Here is a 20,069-nt window from a genome sequence, read left to right as displayed (position 1 = left end):
AGCTGAAATGAAAGTGTCCTGCAAGAGTTTCAAAGTTCTGTCACAGATAGACATCTCCAGCTCTTGACTCCAGACTAGGCGCCAGCTGATAAACAAACAATTTAAGTCAAGAGCTGGAGAATTCCCAGCTTTTTCATTTAATGGCCCTGGCCAAGAATATTTATTGCCTCCAGTTTTATTCTCACTTAGCTCTAAGAGGGAATTTAAACTCATCATTATCTTAAAGCCCCATACAGGCATCAGGCAGCTCACCTGAGGCGGCTCCTCTTACTGGGTACTAGTTTGAGCCTCTACTAGAAGTGATGTAATAACATAAACTAATTAACCACAGTTTTATGTTGACTTTTTAACAAGCTAAATAAATTTTGTTCAATATAGTTTATATTCCCACTTGGGATAGTAACGATTCCAAAAAGTTTAACTTTACAGTTTTCAGTACAAACCCAGCAGCTGAAACAGAGAAGGACAAAGTTTTTCTCTACCTTCCCACAAGCCTGGGGTCCTGGCCGCTCTTGCCACCCTACTCAAGCCATTCAATGAGCCTGCTTCTTCGGAATCAGATATGGACACCTTCCCGTTAGCTTCACTGTCCCAGCGTAGACAGTCTGTTACTTAACGGAGCAGAGTGCAAGGTCTAAGATGTAGCTTGTTGGATCAGGCAAACTTGTTTTTATATGAGTACTAATAAGAATATAAATAAGAATATCAAAGTTCAGCCCAATTAAAGACCATGAGATATCATCAAATATTTGTAAGTGCTGATTTAAAGTTTGCTATTACTAATCCCAGGTCTCAAAGTTGGTTACATGGTTACTCTTACGTCTTTCTTAAAATTATTTCTGAATTTTAGAAAAATCTCATCTCTACACAGGATTTTAAATCAAAATAGTTCTTTCAACAATCAGAGTGTTTACAAGAAATAAACTATTCTTTTTTGAAATGCTTACCTAACAAAAGAATGCTAAATGAAGAACTTCTATAGCCTACAATGAATGGTTAATACGTCATTAGTGAAAAAGAAAAATTATTTTCCTTCCATTTCTTAATTTTCAGAAAGTTTTACAAACCTATCTTGGCGAGAAAAGCCAATTACCTGTTACAGTGTCTGCCAAGACTGTTCTTCTACTCTTCGTATATTAAAAATGTTGGCTGTTTGAAAACCAGTAATACTCTTTAAATATAAAAAGAATTAGAAGCAATAAAATTAATGCTAAAGTTACTCGTATGCCGGGCCCTGTATTGTTTTATTTTTAAAATCTCTGTAAGAATCATGCCCTCTCACAGGCAGCAAGGGATAAACAACTATGGTGACAAAAGCTTGTAATCCAACAAAATGGCGTCGGCCACCACGCTGACATTCCCCAACGAGTGCATCAAAACGAAACCACACAAAACCACTATTTTTCATATCCTTGATGGTAATTTCAGCTAAATCCAAAACAACAGTCCACCATCAGTTCAGGTTGCAATCCCTGTGAGGCAAGAAAGAGCAGGCATGCCCACTGTTTCTGTCCCAGCAGAAAGGAAGAGAACTATCATGAAATCTGTATGCAAATTTAATATGTTCCCAAATAGAACACCCAAAAGGAATAAAGGAAAAAGATACAGCTGTGTGGCAAATACAAAGAGACTAATTTAAACTTAACTTCATGTCCTTTGTATCTGCCAACATTATCAGATTACTTTAAGAAAATCAAGACATCTGAAGAAAATAACTATTTTCATAGTAAGGCCCTTACCAAATTCTCAAATCCATCTTTTCTCTCACCTCTCCCCAAGTGCTACACCCAGATCTGACAAAATAAGGCTATGTAAAGCATAACAGAACTGACACCATGCTGCTTAGAAAACAGGAACATTGAGGAATAACATATTATTCACAAGCAACAGCTCTAGATTTATTTGCTAAATCTACTTCAGTTTTACATAAACAGAGGCAGGCACTCCTAACTGTGTGACCAGACCCAACTGCGTCTGCTCTTACTTACATCCGGAATGGCAATTAAAAGACATTAAAAATACCCCAGGATTACTCCAGGCAGGACCCCTGCCTTACTGATGTGCTTTCCGCCATAGCAATGTGAGAACACAGGATCCCTCCACCACAGGCAAGTGCTGGCCAGGAGCAACCTCTGCAGTGAGTGGGTGTTTAACTGAGAATTACCACACAATTAAAATATAGCCTTCAGATTTAGAGAGGAAGAATCCGGAAATGAGAGAATAAGTGTATGGAAAGGAAGCAGAGTACTAGTAACATAGTAACAGTGAGTGTTGTAGCAATAGATCCTGAGAGCAATAATGGAGATGCCCGCCCAGCAACCACTCTGCTATGGGTATCTCCTTCTCCCACTCTTGTCTGGGGATACAAACTATTTGAGCGGCCTCCCTGTGCTATCAGTCAGTAGTCCTCTTTCACTGCATTAAGAACTTAAAACTCTGAGGGAGACCTGACTACGCCAGCTGTGGTAGTGGAGTCACAGTATGACTTAGAATATGAAAAGATTTTTAAGGGCATTACTTCAGAGCTCATTTCAAATAAACCCTTGAAATGTATTTACAAATATTTCTGAACTACCTGTGCAAATTGTAGAAGACCTCAAGGCAAAAAAGAACACTTAATGGATACAGGGTTATAATACAAATTTCAGGGAGTGAAATGATTAATATAATGAACTCGTTTGTGTACTCTGTTAATGCATCTTAAGCCATTTTTAAGGAAATGGGGTTGGTCACCAAAGTTTAAGTACATGTTAACTATCTGAGCTACTAAAACATCAAGTATCAAAACCTGACCAGGAACAGTTTTATGATTTTATTTAATATTTTTGAAGAGAGTAACTCAAGTCTCTCATTCAAAAGTCAAATGCTACATTCTTTTACATTTTGTTAGTACAGAAGAGAGTTTCCAATTAGAGAGTGACTTTAAAGAAACTGCAACAATGATACAACTGTTGGAGGAGAGAAGCCTAGTCGGTGTGGTAGGCCATATCTATAATTCTGGCACTCAGGCTGAAGCAGGATGTAGTAAATTCAAGGCCAGCCTGATTAGAGCAAAACACTGTCTTAAAGCAGAGTAAAAGCAAGAGACCTATGTAAATTTAACCAATTTATTTCAGAGTAAAACATATAAAACTTTATTTATTGAATAACTGATATACCAAAGCTCACACTTATTTAACATATAAAATGTGACCAGAGGGGAAATAAGCACAACCCATAAGCCATCACTATTATCCAGGTGAGGAGCATGCATCTCCCAAAGTCGCCTCATCCTTGCGCCTTACTGCTGCTGCCCTACAGTACCAACACTGAACCAAAGACCTGCCTTTCAATCTTTTTGTTCTCTGTGCAGCCCTTACTGTCCTGAAACTCGCTGTGTAGACCAGGCTAGCCTCTAACTTAGAGATCAACCTTCCTCTGCCTCTGCCTCCAGACTGCTAAGACTAAAGGCATGAGCTGGGATGACCACTGGCTTCTTTTGTTTCCTTTTCTTGTTTGTTTTGTTTAAGGTGGGGCCTCATGAAGCTTGGGCTGACCTTGAAGTCACATCCTCCTATCTCTGCCTCCAGAATGTTAGAACTACAGGCCCCAGCCACTAAATCTTGCTCTTCAATACTCTTTTTTTCTTTATTGATTTCTGTATGTGCATGCATACGTGTGGGGAAAGATACGAAGGCTCAGAGACCAGGGGAGAGTGTTGGCTGTCCTCCTCCATCTCTCCCCACCTTGTTTCCTTGAGACAGGGTCTCTTACTGAACCTGGAACTCACCTTTTTTTTTTTTTTGTCCCCCAGCTACCAGGCCACAATGATGTCTCCTCCTCAGCCTATAGGTCTGTGAGTACTACAGCCAGCTTGTACGTCAGCACTACGCTCTGACTACAGTTGTCATGCTTTGAGAGAGCACACTCTCTGGTCCCCACTTTAACACTTTAAAGCACTGTAGTGTAACAGCAGGTTGCTAGAACTCATTTATCTTACATAATGAAACTTCTTACTGCGGCCAAAACAAAATATAAGGAGGAGCTGAACACTCAGTGGGTGAGAGAGCTCAGAAGTACAAGCAAGCTCAATGGCAAGTCTCACACCTGAGTGAGCTTCACAGCCAGGACCCACAGAGTAGAAAGAGAAAAACAATTCTCCTGTGGCACTGAGGACATACCCAAACATGCATTCACACAAAGTGACTACACAAATGTAAAACTGTTTTCTTTTTTTTTTTTTTTTTTTTTAATTTTTTTTTTTAAGATTTATTTATTTTATTTATATGAGTATACCGTAGTTGTCTTCAGACACACTAGAAGAGAACCTCAAATCCCATTACAGATGGTTGTGAGCCACCATGTGGTTGCTGGGAATTGAACTCAGGACCTCTGGAAGAGCAGTCAGTGCTCCTACCCACTGAGCCATCTCTCCAGCCCGTAAAACTGTTTTCTAAAGACACACCACCACACACAGCACTCAGTAACACACAGTAACACACAGCACACGGTAACGAAAGCTCTGTGAGGGCATCAGCAAAAGAACTGCTACGATCGTCCCTCTCCCTCTGCACATCAGACACATTCAAGTCTATGAAATTTGATAAAAGAATTTGCTTTGAAACAGAAATAGCAACGTTTCAGCCTAAAGCCAAGAAAGACTGCCAAGCTGTAAACTTTTCTAAGAAAACACTGTGACCAAAATGCCAACAGACCCTTAACTATAATAGCGCTAGGTGCCAAAACAGAAATGATTTCTGGTTTTGTGGCCCCTTTACTATAAATTAGATACAGATCTAATGGAAAAACAGTAAGTATCCAGTTCAGTGAGAGTAAAAGCCAAGACTGCATACTTGATTTTTAAATAAGAATGGAGACTATATGAAACTTTCATTGAGATACAGCCTGCAAGTCTGGTACTTTAAAAGCAACTCCTTAATAGGTTTTTGTGCTTACAACTTCACAGTCTAAGAACACCTCAGTTACTAAAACAGAACCTGAGCAAGTAGAATATAAAATCACGTTTCCTGGTAGGGAACTGTTACACAAACACACGAGTGCAGTTATTTAATTTTGACATTAATTCCTAAATGAAACAATAGAGTCGAGTGTGTCGATCACGATTGGCAGCATGGGGAGCCTGGAGCTAACTACAAGTGTCACTTCAAAGCTGCTTCAACTCAAGTTCTCTCGGCAAACCTGCAGACACCAATTACTAGGCAATAGGTGAGTTTATCTTTAATTATTCAAGCACAGTTAAGTACCGTAATGATGCTAGTAGAGCAGCTTGTGAACCTGGCCATTAGTCATAAACAATGACTCTGAATTTGCTTCATATCTGTCATATGAATGCCAGAAAAGAGTTGATTAAACAGGAACCAAGACTGTGACAGAAATCCATTCACCCCACACAAAGACACCCGTGTACCCACAGCGGTGTTAAATAAAGGCCAGTATAAGAAATGGTAATCAAGTAAGTTACTATTCAACCCATCAACCAAGTACCAGCAACACCCTAATGCTAGAATACTAAAGGCTCCACAAACATGCCAGCTTGTTCACACATAGGAACCTGTATAGAGCAGCTCCCTCCCCTCAAACACATTACTCTTCTGGGTCTCTACACTCACTCCCCTGATTAGATGTGACTTCCTGGGAAAGACCATCCATCACTCTACAAAAAAAGGGCCTGCTGTTAGTCTCTATCTCCCTAGTCAGTACTTTTATTTATTTAAAGGCACTAATTATTGAAATTCCCTTTATTTGCTTACTCCTATTCCCATAAACATAGGCTCCAAGAAGACAAGCCCAAGCCCTAGCATCCAAAGCATATCGAAATGTAACAAGAACTCACTCAACAGTTACTGTATGAAATGGAAAGTGGATCCTGTCCCTTGTGGTCAATGTATTATCAACATAATACAGAGCAAGAATATGCAAGCATAAAGCAATATACAATCATATAAAATTATATAAACGCAGCACTTTGAATTGCAAGCTATTTTGTTGAAGGAAATGTAACCTTTCTTTTTGTGTGCATGTATATGAGAAGTGTAAATTTCATGTGTTACTGTGTGTGCGTATGCATGTGCAGAGTGGGCCAGAGTTGACATTGGAGGTCTTCTTCACTCTCCAATTTCTTTTCTGTGTGTATGTGTGTGTGTGTGTGAGAGAGAGAGAGAGATAGACAGAGACAGAGACAGAGAGACAGAGAGAGACAGAGAGAGCGTGCATCCCACAGCATGCATGCAGAAGCCAAGAGAATAAGGTCATCTGTCAATCTTCTACTTTCACCTTGTTTGAGACACGGTCCCCAGGCTAGCCAGCCCATGAGTTTCCAGGGATTCTCCAGTCTCCACCTCCCATCCAACTGGCTACTGTGGAAAGGGCTGCAGAGGAGATCCTGTTCTACACGGCTCCTGGGAATGCTGCTATTCTACATTAGTGTACACTTTGTAACTGTACCGATTATTGCATGTTTTTCTACATTGTGAACTTTCATGAAAGCCTTCCTCTTTACACTGTTCTGAATACTACAGTTCAAGAGTGAGGAATGACTGTAGGAAGACCCAAAATGTTCAACATTAATCTTTAAATATTTTTATTTTAGTTACTTACTTATTGCAATCCTGGGCCTTGTGCATGTTAGGCAAGAGCCCCACCACCATCTTGAAAAGGGATGGGATGTGGGCTCAGTGGAAGAGAAGGTCACATGTTTGATTCCCAGCATCATATATATATATATATATATATATATATATATATATATATATATGAATCAACAGGTAGCTTGGTAAAGCATAAAGGAAAGAAAGGAAGAACTGATTGATTCCTGATTCAATTTTTATTAAATGTCCAATAAGAATATATACTGGAGATATAAAGTTTTTTTTATATTTTTAAATAAGGTCTACCCACTTCCAAATCTAGAAGAAACAAGCACATAAACAAACACAGTAGTTCTAGTAATGGCACAGATGCTATACTATGCACATAAACCTAACAGCAGTCCTAGTAATAACGTAGATGCTATGCTACGCACATAAACCTAACAGCAGTCCTAGTAATAACGTAGATGCTATACTATGCACATAAACCTAACAGCAGTCCTAGTAATAACGTAGATGCTATGCTATGCACAAAAGAAAGAAATGGACATAGCTATTTTTAACGCTTTTACCTCCTTTTTGGCCCACCACCCACCAGAGATAGTGGGAAAGAAAGGATATGCATTGTCTAGAAATCGGCAGTTCAGTTCACAGATTAGTAGAGGCAGCAGCTCGATCCACTCACGAACACTTCACGGATAGAGTCTGGCCAGCAAACAAGAATCAGCAGCAGTGCCACTACCTAGCAGAGACAGCCAGGCCTCAGCCTCATCTGCAGGTGGGACCAGGAGGAACACCAGGAGTGCCTCTCTCAGGGAAGCGAAGATTCAGTGAAGACACCAGGCCCACAAGTGCTGCACAGCTAGCTCCATAAACAAGCCAAGCTCAGCCTCCATCACTACCTGTGGAGTCCTATTTATACCCTCCAAACATCACATGTCTTGCCTCAGTACATGTGTCTGTCTCCACTGACATCCATCTGCCTATAAGCCCGAGTCCATGGAAGCGACAAGAAACTACAGCACACCACCAGAAGTTTTTTGTGTGTTTCTCTCTATGGAGTCCTGAAAAATGCTCAACTATGCAATGTAAGGCAGACCAATACATGCATGTTGTTAGAAAGACTCCATCGTGTGTCCTTTCACATGTTTGCTTTAGCAGAACATCCTTTTACCTGTGTCTGCTTCAGTGAAATGTTTCTTCAGGAGTCTGCCTTAGTCTTTCACCTGTGTGCTCTTCAGGAAAACACTCCTTCACGTGTTTGCCCCAGCAAAACACCATCCAACACAACTGACTTTTCAAAGAACCCTTAAATTTCCACTTCATTCTGTCTGCAAATGGAGGTCACTCTCCAACTAATTAGTAGGACTGGTCAGAACTCTCAGTTCTCCAAACTACACAATAGTGTTCTCTCAACTAGTTTCTCCCAAGTGACTGGAGAAGAAATGGGTAAGCTCAGCTCAGGTTACAAGCTGGCCTCTAGGGGTTAGAAGATAAGGCAGTTCCCTTTAGGTTTTCAAGAGGTGCCAGTACCTACCAGAGAGGAAAGTAGCAGGCAGAACTAGCTGTGGAGGAGACAAATTGTCAGAAATGGAGCTATCAGAAGGAGATTGCCATGACAAGGACATGGGTGCTGGACAAGGAGAAGACCCATAGACACCACTAAAAGGAAGAAGCTTGGCAGATGACAGGAAGACCCAAACTGAGCTAGAAACCCAAATCCCGCTCCCAGGTTGTCTAAGCACACAGAACACCCTAGGCAAGTCACTTAGCATTTGTGAACCTCAGTTTTTCCATCTACAAAATAACAGAGTCAGACTAAAGTAATTCATGAAGTTCCTTCTAATAATAAATTTCCATTCTAGGAGCGGAAAAGACACTTAAAAGCTGGACATACTACTTAACCACAACATTCTATGAAAAAAAAAAAAAAAAAAAAACCATAGTAACCTTTATTGAAATTTACCAACTACTTTACCAGATCTGAGCAAATGTGGGTATTTCATAACAACTTGCCAAGTAACATATTCATTAGTAATCAGAAATATAGAGACTTCAGGTTAAAGAACTGTTTATTACAAACATATTTCTATACAAAATCGCTCTCTCCAGCTTGCTAACATATCCTGGACAAGAATCTTGGTTACCTGACTCAACTGGGTCCATCATGTATTCATCAGTACACACTACCCACAACAAACCCCATGGCTTTTACTTTCTCACAATTCTATAGATAAGCAATTTAGGCTGAGCCTACCAGACAGTGCAAATGTTGGTCAGACCCACAGTAACCAATGAGGTAGCAGTCATCTGGCACACTGCCTGGGGCAGGATGATCAAGATGGTCAGATCCACACTCAGCTGTATCATGTGTGCCTATACAAGCTGGATTAGGCTGCTGTGGTGATGGAAGAATCCCACATAAAAAGAGAAGATATTTTGGTGTTTAAGGGGCTTCCAAATCTCCTTGTCTAACACATTTAATGAATCACTGTCCAAAGCATATCAGATGGTTAAGCCCAATCCAATGATCCAAGGAGTGGGAACAGAACAGATACTGGGAGATCAGTCACTCAAAGTCGTTACTGTAACACTGTAACACATTAGCTATTAGCTATGTTAGCCAAGAAATGAGAGTTCACACTCTAAAGAACATTCTTGATTTAACAACTTTTATTTCTACTTGGAATAAATTAATAACACAGAGAAATAGAGTCTCTTAACACAGCGCGGTGTGAAGTAAATATCATGCTCATATTTATTCAGCTTCCTTAGCAAACAGGTGTGAGCCTGAGCTAAGTTACTTAGTATCTCTGTGTATGATTCCACCTTGGTAAAGAGGCTACCACCAGCAGCCTGTCTGTTTTTCATAGTTGTTTTTCCACTTGAGTTCAACCTAAAATGTTAAACATTTATTGAACACTGACAATGTTCCAGTGTTAGACTAGACAGACTGAAAGGGCAGGCCCCTGTGATGTATGAAAAAGTATGTAATTTTTTAAAGCCCTGGAAGTAATCCAAACGTTCATCAGAGTAGAAGGGCTGGACTGTGATTATTTATATAGACTATCACACAGCAGTTAAAATTAATGAACTACATGTAAAAAGTATATAATGGCAAAACATTCATTTATTATATGTGGTCATTTAACCAAAGAGGTAAGTAGAGGTTGACATTCAATCCACATTGTTTGACAGGCCAAAAAACCCTGTTGTACGGTGACATTTGTCCAAACAAGAGTGGTTTTATATATATATATATATACATACATATACATACATACATATACATACCTCTGGAACTGAGTGTGGTGGTACAGCATGTGCCATCACTAGTAATTCCAGCCACAGGTGACAGAGGAAGTTACCAAGTTTGAGGCCAGCCTGGATTTTATAGCAATATCTTATTTCAAAGGCAAACCACACTCCGTTGGCTTACCTAGGACATTTTCAATACTGAGAAGATGGCTCTTTCTGATTCTCATAAAGAACTGGGTAAGCTAATGCCTCTTCTAACACCACCGATGACACGCGGGAATAGAACAGAAAGTGAAATGCCAGTCACGGAATGATGACTCCATTTCTAGAATGTTCCAAATCATGAAAAATGTAAAACTACTGTTTAGAGGTTAAGAATATGTGAACTCAAATCTAAAGAAAAGCAGGGGAGTAAGATGAAAAGTCCGGGACTCTGGTTATCTAGTCAGGGAGAAGATGGGGAGGGGCAGGGCCTGCAGCTACATGGACCAGACTAGAACTGTAACACGGCAACACTGAAATGTCACACTGCACCCATCATTATGAACAAGGGTTCTATTAATTAAAAAATAAGATGTATTTTTAAAACAAGAACTTTGAGGGTAGTAAGTAATGAGGTTCTGTCTCTTAAACTGGGTGGTATATATCAACTCAGTATCTGCTTACACTTCTTACTTCTTACCTTTGCAGTGACAAACACAACGACAGGAATGGGTGAACGTGAATATATATGCAGTATTTAATCAAAGAAATTGTTTTTTAAAAAACTGAAATGAGGGAAAAGAGAAAAAAACTGAAATGAGGGAAAAGAGAACTACCACCTAGAAACACAACAGAACATGAGATCTGGAAAGGACATGTACAGTTCTGGAGCTTTTTTAAAAAAAAAGTCTAAGAGATGAGATCATGCAAAAGAGTGAAATGGCTGTTCACACTGTGAGTCACATGACACAACTGCTTTACTTCTAATACAAATGATATATACAAAAGTTACTTCCGTTGGGTTTAATAAACATAAAACCCAACCTAGGGAAAATCTTCACCCTGCTGCTTCATGGCCTGGGAAAATGAGACTGGGAATGATCTTCGTTACTCCTCAGAATATTACTTAGTAAGAAATAGAAGTACTGGGTGGGGGGAAATCACCCACACCTCCAAACACTTCTCCACTTCAATCATCTGAGCTGCAAAAATTTTCTTTTATTTAAAATGTTAATAGAAATTGTGATACAGCCTCATTTGTATTTGTATGCTATAATATTTATATAAATCTATTTAACATATTTTTAGTTAAAACATCCCCCCATGGTGGGATAGCAATATGGCTCAGTGGGTTAACTGGCTTGCTGTGACAGCATGAGGACCCAAGTTCCTAACTCTAGCACCCATGTAAAAGTCAGACGTTGCAGTAGACATCTGTAACTCAAGCACTAGGGAAGCAAAGACAGGTGGCTGCTAGGAACTTGGCCAGCTGAAATGCAAAGATCCAGGTTTAGTAAAGATCCTGTCTCAAAAAACAGAGTGGCTAGCCAGACTGCTCAGTAAGTAAAAGCACCTGCCACCAAGCCTGCTGACCTAAGTTTTCACATGGTTGAATGAGAGAACAACCCCCCAAAGTTATCTCCTGACCTTCAAATGCATACTAGGGCATGGACACACACAGACACACACAGACACACACAGACACACACACACACACACATACACACACCAATTTTTTTTAAAAATCAGTAAAAGAGCAATAGAAGAAACTACCCAAAATTAAAGCATGAGACACAATGGAAGAGGAAATTTAAGGTTTTATTCAAATGATCCAAAATATTTCATATTCCCAAACTGAATACAAAGCCTCCATAAAACTGGGTCAATACCTGGCTCCTAAACTGTACTTGCCCCACATGCCTCTTCCCTATTTTATTTGGCTAAAACATAATGATTTTTAAAGCAGTCTATTTGACACATGGGAAGACAGTCCTGTATTTAACTAAGAGAACAGATCTTTTTGTTGTTGCTTTTGAGACAAGGCATCTCTATGTAGCCTATTCTGACCTGGGCCTTGTGCCAATCCTCCTGCTGCAGGTTCCCTACTGAGATTACAGTTGTGTTCAGTTTAGAGTCATTGTCAACCATATTTATATATAAAAATAATAAATATGAGAATAATCCATCACATTAAATGCCTAAAAATAACTGTGAAAGGACCATATAAATATAAATAAGCTGCTATTATATAGTAATTAATCTCATAATGATCGAGTGTCAAACCAATTAATTATCACAAACTATACCTATGCAAGGCTTTTCATCAATAACAGTACAAGTTTAGATATATTCACGGTTGTACTCATTGTTTCATGATAAAACAAGACTGTTTCTGACTATTTCAGACTGAGGAGACAGCATTAGGCTCTGACTTGGATTCCCAGGCCCATTTAAAAGCCCCAATACTAAAGAAGCAAAGACAAGAAGATTCCTAAAGAATCAGGGACAGACTAGCTCAAAAGAATAAGGTTGTGTGAGCTGGCGAGATGGTTTGGCGGGTAACGGTGCCTGCTACCAAAGCTGACCACTTGAGTTCAATTCCCAGGATCCACACAGTGGAAAAACCGACTTCCACAAGTTGTCCTCTGCCTTCCATACATGTGATATAGCATACAGGAACATGAACACATACACAAAATAAATAACAATGTAAAAAATATTAAGTGGAGGGCCTGCAAGATGGCTCAGTGGATAAAGCAACTGTCACCAAGCCTAGTGACCTGAGTTCAATCCCCAGAAACCACACAGTGAAGGAGAAAACAGACTCTGGCAAGTTGTCCTTTAACACCCATATGCATATTCTTTCTAAATAAAAAAAGAATAAATGTAGAAATATCAAAAGCTTTTTTAAGTAAGACAGCAATGGAAGAAAATATGAACTACCAACCTCTGGTCTCGACATGCATGTGCACACATGAGCATGCACACAAACACGTACATGTGTACCCCTCCCCACCACCACCACCATACACACTTCTGGGTTCTGAGGATGTGAACCCAGGTCCTCTAACAACCTAGCTTCCTTAAGCCCTTGGACAGTTTGTGCATTGTTGACTGTTTGCTCTTCCTGTGAGAAATGTTGATATGGACCCATCACTCCCTTCTTAATCAGTTGCCTTTTCAATAATACTGAGTCAGAATGTGCAGCTCTTTTCTCCCATCCCTGTTGACTGTTTCCTTCACTGTGTGATTTTGCTGCTGACTGATCCAGGTAAAGGCACACAAGGTAACAGACATCTCTAGTCCCAGTGTTACTGTGGCACCATGGGAAGAAGAAAGAGGAGAATCCCTGGCAAGAACTTGTATATGTTTCGTCCCATTCAAAGAAAGAATGGTTTGGCTTATTAATTTCATTTACAGCCCCAATATTATTAGTATTTTACAATCAAAATGGTGGAATTTGGCTGGGAAGCTGGCGCTGTGCATAAAGCTGTGCGAGCTTGAGGAGCGGAGCTCAGACCCCAGCACCCAGGTAAACACCAGGAGAGCAGAGCATCTAGTCACCTGGAATCCTAGCACTCAGACAGAAGCAGCATCCCAGCTAGCTAGACTCACTGCATCAGTGAGCTTTGGGTTCAGTGGAGAGACTTACCTCAGTGAAAAAGACTCCCAACATTAGTCCAGGGCCTCCACATGTGCACACCCTCATGTACTCACATTTACACTAACACACACACACATACATCCATACACACAGAATACACTGACAAACCTTTTTAAACAATTAGGCCCTAGAAACGGCTCAGTGAGGAAAGCATTTGCCACGTAGCCTGATGACATGAGTCTGAGCACTGGAATTCACCTGATGATGGAAGTAGACAACCAACTCCACAAAGTCATCCTCTGACCTACACGTGTCATACACACATACTAATAATAAATTTTAATTTTTAAGGTGCCTAAATACTACTACAAATCTTCATATATTAATCTTACATAACTAATTCAGTGTAACAAGAAGAGCTAATAATTAATTATTCCTTCACCTACACTCAGAAATGACTTGAAGCTGAACACAATAATGGATGTTTGTAATCGCAGCTTGGGAGGTAGAGACAAGGGAATCAAGGCCAGCCTGTTTAATACATCTGACTCTATCACAAATAAGCAAAATAGTAACAACAACAGCAAATAGTAATAAGTTTGAAATATAATTTTGATAGCAAAACCATTAGTTTATAAAAAATAAAATCTGGATTAAATTATACTTTACTTTCCATCTTTTTAAAATCCAAAGTTATGCCTAATACAATTGGAATAAAATTGCTATTGTTGCTACTGCTACAAATGCACACTTATCTTTACATATGTATACGCAGAAATAAACACACGAACACTTCTGATTACACAGCAATTTTGGAAATGACAGAAAATCATACCCACAATCCTACCAAACCAGCAATCCTGCTGTCCCCACATGCCCACTATCCCACACACCCACTCTCACAATTATTTGATACAAAATTAAATTATAAAAATTTCATTAGTGAGTCCTTGACTTCTCACAAAGATTATCATGTAACTTTCATCATGTTACATGGCAAATTACATTTGCAGATTTTCTAATATTAAGCCATCTCTACACACAGGCAACACAAAACGTGCAATGTTTTATTTCTCTTATTTACAATTGGATTTGATCTGCTAATTATGTCTTTAAAGGTTGAACTTTTATACTTCTGACTGAAATCCACCTATCGTTCTCCCTGATGATTCTATTTGCTTTAAGTAAGAGAGTTGAAAGGTCTTTTGTGTGGAATCAGCTGGGAAGTCTTTCCTTATTTTCTACTGTCTAGAAACATTCAAATGAAAATTTGATGATCTTTGTTTTATGTTTTAATAACAGTCATCTGTAAAGCCACTTGAGCCTCACATACACCTTGAGAGGTCAGATGGGTTTGTTTTGTTCTTTTTAAAATCACTTTTTCAATTTCTTGAACAGTAGAGTCAGCCAAGCTGGGGTTTTTTGTCTGTCTGTTTGTTTGGTTGGTTGGTTTTGTGGTTTGTTTGTTTTTGAAGTAGGACATCAGACATTCTAGGCTGGCTTCAAACTGCCTATGTAGTGAAGGCCTTGAACTCCTGATTCTCCTGCCTCAGTCAACCAGGTGCTGGGATTACAGGCACGCATCAGCCCATGTAGTTCAAATAGTGTTAGGGACCAAACCCAGGGCTTCAAATACTAAGCAAACACGCAACCAACTGAACTACAGCCCCAGACCCAAACTAATAATTCTCTGAACCAGTTCTTAAACTCCTAGGCAGCAAGCTGTCTTTATCACACAATAACTCAACCCAAACCATGTGTGACTCTTCCAAGCTCTAACACCTTTCACATGAATTCACGGGTAACTTAGCCATGCTGTATCCCGAGAGCAATAAACATCATGCCAGTTTTGTTCTGTTGTTATATTAATGAGAGATTAAGAATCTTTACAAATCTAAAAAGAACTGTAAAATACCTTGGGTGGCCCAAAAGCAGGACAGCTACTTTTGACAAGCAGAAAACTACATGACACAGTGTGCATGTGTTTTAGACAGCACTTACCACCGGAAACAGGGGCATCCATGAAAACAGCTCCCATTGTCTCAACTTCTTTTGCCAATTCTTTTGAAACTGAAGGATCAATAGTACTGGAATCTATCAATAAGGAGCCTTTCTTCACTTTTCTAAGTATAAATGAAAACGTTCAAGTTTACAACTCGGAATGAGTATTTCGTGCAACTACATCACAATCAGAATCAGCTCAGAACCAGACAGACCATCACGGAGGCCTGTGGCTTGGTACTGAAATAGTTGAAAAATCTCATATTTATTAACTCAAGTTCCAGATCAATTACAGTTCAAAGTAAACCCATACTCATTCAGATAAACAATAATTAAATGACAATCTAATAAATGAATTAGTAAAGCCTAGTATCAGATGAAGCACACTGGTCATGCTAACACAGTGAAGCTAAAGTATAAGCAGGTTTGAAACCCTATTAATTGCATAAGGAAATTGGTATATTCACTGGGTCTTAAAAAGCTGAAGTCTTTAGTAAACTATACTGCAAATTTCCTATATCCATATCATTTCCACTAAGAATAAATATAAGCAACCAAAGTATAGCTATTTGCTTCAAGAGGGCATATTCATTTAACAATAGAAACATTTGACTTAGTTATTTATTAGTTAGTTAGTTATTTGACTTAGTTATTATTATTATTAGTTAGTTATTATTTGACTTAGTTAGTTATTAGTTATTTGAAATAGACTTTCAAATAACTAATTTTGATCATACTCCTCCTCCAACTCCTCCCAGACCCACTCCCACCTCCTCATCACTCCTCCAGATCCACTCCCACCTCCCCATCACTCCTCCAGATCCACTCCCACCTCCTCATCACTCCTCCAGACCCACTCCCACCTCCCCATCACTCCTCCAGACCCACTCCCACCTCCCCATCACTCCTCCAGACCCACTCCCACCTCCCCACCACTCCTCCAGACCCATTCCCACCTCCCCATCACTCCTCCAGACCCACTCCCACCTCCCCATCACTCCTCCAGACCCACTCCCACCTCCCCACCACTCTTCCCAGATCCACTCCCACATCCCCATCACTCCTCCAGATCTACTCCCACCTCCCTACTTCTTGTCCTAATAAGATACTTTTTTAAAAACAAAATATTAAACAGGTTAAAAAAAAAAGGAAATAAATGATTGAATCTAGAAGTTTGACAAGAATTTTGGGGGGTTTGTGGCAAATTAAAATGCATACATTGGTAAAGATGGAAACAGGATCATAGATATTTTACATAAACCTTTATCATCCTTATAGTAAAAAAATTTCTGTTTATGAGTACAGAAGATATACCTGAAATAGTTCCCTTTTCTCTATAAGGCAGTGCTTATCCTAGTGGCTGGAAAACTCTGACCTATATTAGAATTAGCTACCTGGTCTTAGTGTCCCAGGCTTACAATCTTAAAGACTCAAGAGGCTGAGGTGGGAAGATGACAAGTTCAGTATCTGCCTGGGTTATAAGGTGGGTCCAAGGACAACCTAAGCAATTCAGTGAGATACTGTCTAAAAGTAAATAAAGAGTAACATATAAATCAAAAATGACAGCTTACAATTGTTATAACATTTGTCATAACAAATTTCCAAAAGTTCTTATTTATTATTAGTGTGTGGGAATGATGTGTTCTGGTTTTACACATGAAGGACAGAGAAGGACTTTGTGGAGTTAATTTGCACAGCAAGGGTTCTACCCAGAGCCATCTCACCAGCTATACACTTCTTCAAGTTCTTCCCACAGGTCTACTCACCCAGGGGATACACAATCATGACTGGAAAATTAAAACTCCAAATATAGAAATATTAAAACAGAAAATGGGGAAATCATTGTTTAAAAAAGTAAACTACTAAAAAGGAAAACAAAATATTCCTATTGGAAAAGGCAGTGCATAGAATTCTTTCAAGAACACTTTAGACAGAACCAACAGAGTATTTGGGTGGACTCTACAGAAGAGACATGCCAAGTGCTACTAGAAATCACCTCACTACAAAGGCTTTACTTTATGTAAAAGAAAAAATATGAATAAAACTACCAGTCTTCTTCCATGGTATTATCACAATCTTAAAAACAAATGAGAATTCATATCAAAAATTACATATGCCCTGGGTATAGAAAAATAATACTGACATGGGGGGTGGTGTGGAAGGGGACCATCATTGGGAGGGCACTTATAGTTTAATATGAAACTGAACTCTTCTTAAGCACTCCCTGGACAAAACTGGTCTGGTAGCTGGCCACCATGCTCCAAAGGAAAGGATATTAGTAAATGTTGTGGCACCACACACATTTTAGTAACCTTCCTGAAGAAATAAAGCAGGGCCACAACTAAACAGGCTAGGTATCGAGTCAGCCAGGCCGCCTCAAGACCACCCACACTGTGGGTCTGCTGACTCCATCCAAATGAATGCCACTCAACCCCTGAAATCTAAACATTTATCTTATCAGTTTTCTGTCTAATATCCTCGCGTCTTTTCCTTACACGTTTGTTAGTTTTCCAAATCTCAAATTTCATTGTATTACAGTTTACTCAAAATAAATCTTATTTTCTTTTAGCAAGCATTATTAGAAATCAGTGTTGGTGACTCAAGTATCTACATGGCATATGGTTTTGTACTGGTTCTCTGTTGAATTCAACAGCAAAGTAAGTTTAGGAATAAGAAACAGAAAGCCTGGAAACTGGAATGCAACCACTGTCATTCTGGCATAACCACACCACAAGGGTTTGGCAGTAAGTGGCAATTCACCAGCAGGCTTACAGTGCCAAGCAAGACAGACACTGGTGGGAAATGCTGACCTGAATTCCACTTCATGCAAAGAGCTACTGCTAATGCTAGTTTCCAGCTTCCCGATGTTCTCACTGCAGATGGACTAGCCCAGAGAACAATCAATAACTTTTTACTATATAATAAAATCTTAAATTACAGTATTCTTTCCAGTGTTTGGTTTTATTTTTCACAAAATCTCTTTTCTGGATTTCTATACACCAGAAGAAAAACATGCTTTAAAGGAGTAGGTGAAATTTAAAATGCAAGCTTTAAAAGTCTCGTAACCATTTTGCCAATGAAAGAGTAAGTGTAATGCAAGAGTTAAACAAGGTTGGAGGAGGGAGGCTTATTCTCAAAAGTCACATACTTGACTCTAGGGCAAAAATTAACTCTTCACAGTAAGCAGGAAACCACACTGTTCACTTTATGAAATTAGAAAATCTACAGGAAAATTTAACCAATAGAGCTTAGATGCCTTAGCAGCTTTAACAAATGCAAAACCCAGAAATACAGCAAGAAAAATGTGCACTTGAGAAATACATACTTTAGAATCCCGTTTGCTCCAGAGTAAACTTCTACGGAATTCATACTGGAGGGCAGCATTGTAATGATCCTGTCGGCCTTTTCAGCTACGTCTGCTGGGGAGGACGCCACCTTTAAAGAAATCGAAAAGAAGAACTGTTTAATTCAAATGTAAGCAGTGTCCAGGTCTCAAACAGGACAGGATCTGTAACTATTTACTGGGAAAAGTTCAAGGTCATGACCAGCAACAAAGCTCAGTAAAATAAAAAACAAATGAAGGGTGTCAGAGTCTTCATGCTCTACTGAACTATCTGGAGAACATGGGTCTCACACAAAGTCCCCATAAATGTCTACTTCCTTGAAGTAAGTACAACGCAAAACAAAGGCAAGTTGTCTTCCTAGTGAGGCTCCGTCTCTACATCACTCCAAGATACAAGCCTGGAAGTCTATGTCAGAAAACTTCAGGTGCCCCTTAGAGACAGAGTTCTCTTCCACAAAAAGAAAGTCAGTTCCATCTAGATAACTCCTTCAAAAATCCCATACAGGGTACCAAAAATTAGCTCATAGATCTTAGGACACTACATATCTCCAAGCTTCTCATGTCCATGAACTGGCAATGCCAAATCGTCCAACTGCCAAGTACATGGAGTGGTTCATCAGCCCCCTGCATGCCAAGCATCTGCTTCCTGGGATGCTTGGCTTGCTAGAGCACTGGTAGCCCTTCAATTATATCAAGTCGTGTCAAAGCTCACAGATCTGGAAAAAACACACACTAATAGTGATAGCCACAACGTCACCGGACACGACTGCTCTATATCTAATGACCACATACATTTGGTATGTATTCACAATGTCTGATTTGTATAACAAAGACATGTTTCTTAGACACAAGCATTCAAATACTCTTACCATTGCTATGATGACTTTAAAACTACAATAACTGACAAAACAACTCAAAAGCAGAGGGAGGAAACCAACCTTATTTCCAATCTGACACTTAGCCACAAAAGCCTTTAGCAGCCAACTAATTAGAATCCCTAAATTATGTCTGCTAACTGACTGGATAAGCAAAGGCAGAATGATGGAACAAAGGACCACTTATTTAGGGAAGTCAGAGACCAGGTTTAGTTGCAGCTCAACCAAACAGTCAGTATGATTTTGTGCAAAGCATTTAACCCCACTGGCTTCAGCTTCCCAATCTATAATGACAAACAGTGCATTAATTCCTGTAATCCTAAGACTCAGGAGGACTTGTGTTAACAGGAGAGATGCAAATTTGAAACCAGCCTGTGATACAGTGGAAGACTCCTAACAAATGAAGACTGAGGCTCTGC

At 39.5% G+C, this 20,069-nt stretch overlaps 1 protein-coding gene across 3 annotated transcripts in view; it reads right to left on the bottom strand.

The window, feature by feature from the left end:
• Hibadh (3-hydroxyisobutyrate dehydrogenase) overlaps nucleotides 1-20,069 on the bottom strand; it is a 99,271-nt gene that overhangs the window by 64,917 nt on the left and 14,285 nt on the right. For all 3 annotated transcript variants that reach the window (XM_034519333.2, XM_034519334.2, XM_076913330.1), the window contains exons 3-4: nucleotides 18,758-18,867; nucleotides 15,433-15,554 (exon numbers count right to left, since the gene is read on the bottom strand). In XM_034519333.2, the coding sequence (XP_034375224.1) occupies nucleotides 15,433-15,554; nucleotides 18,758-18,867 (232 nt within the window). The remainder of the gene's footprint in view (nucleotides 1-15,432; nucleotides 15,555-18,757; nucleotides 18,868-20,069) is intronic.

Source organism: Arvicanthis niloticus, chromosome 15 (assembly GCF_011762505.2).
Source record: "Arvicanthis niloticus isolate mArvNil1 chromosome 15, mArvNil1.pat.X, whole genome shotgun sequence".
Taxonomy (NCBI): domain Eukaryota; kingdom Metazoa; phylum Chordata; class Mammalia; order Rodentia; family Muridae; genus Arvicanthis; species Arvicanthis niloticus.
This window is presented reverse-complemented; position numbering and strand designations above follow the sequence as displayed.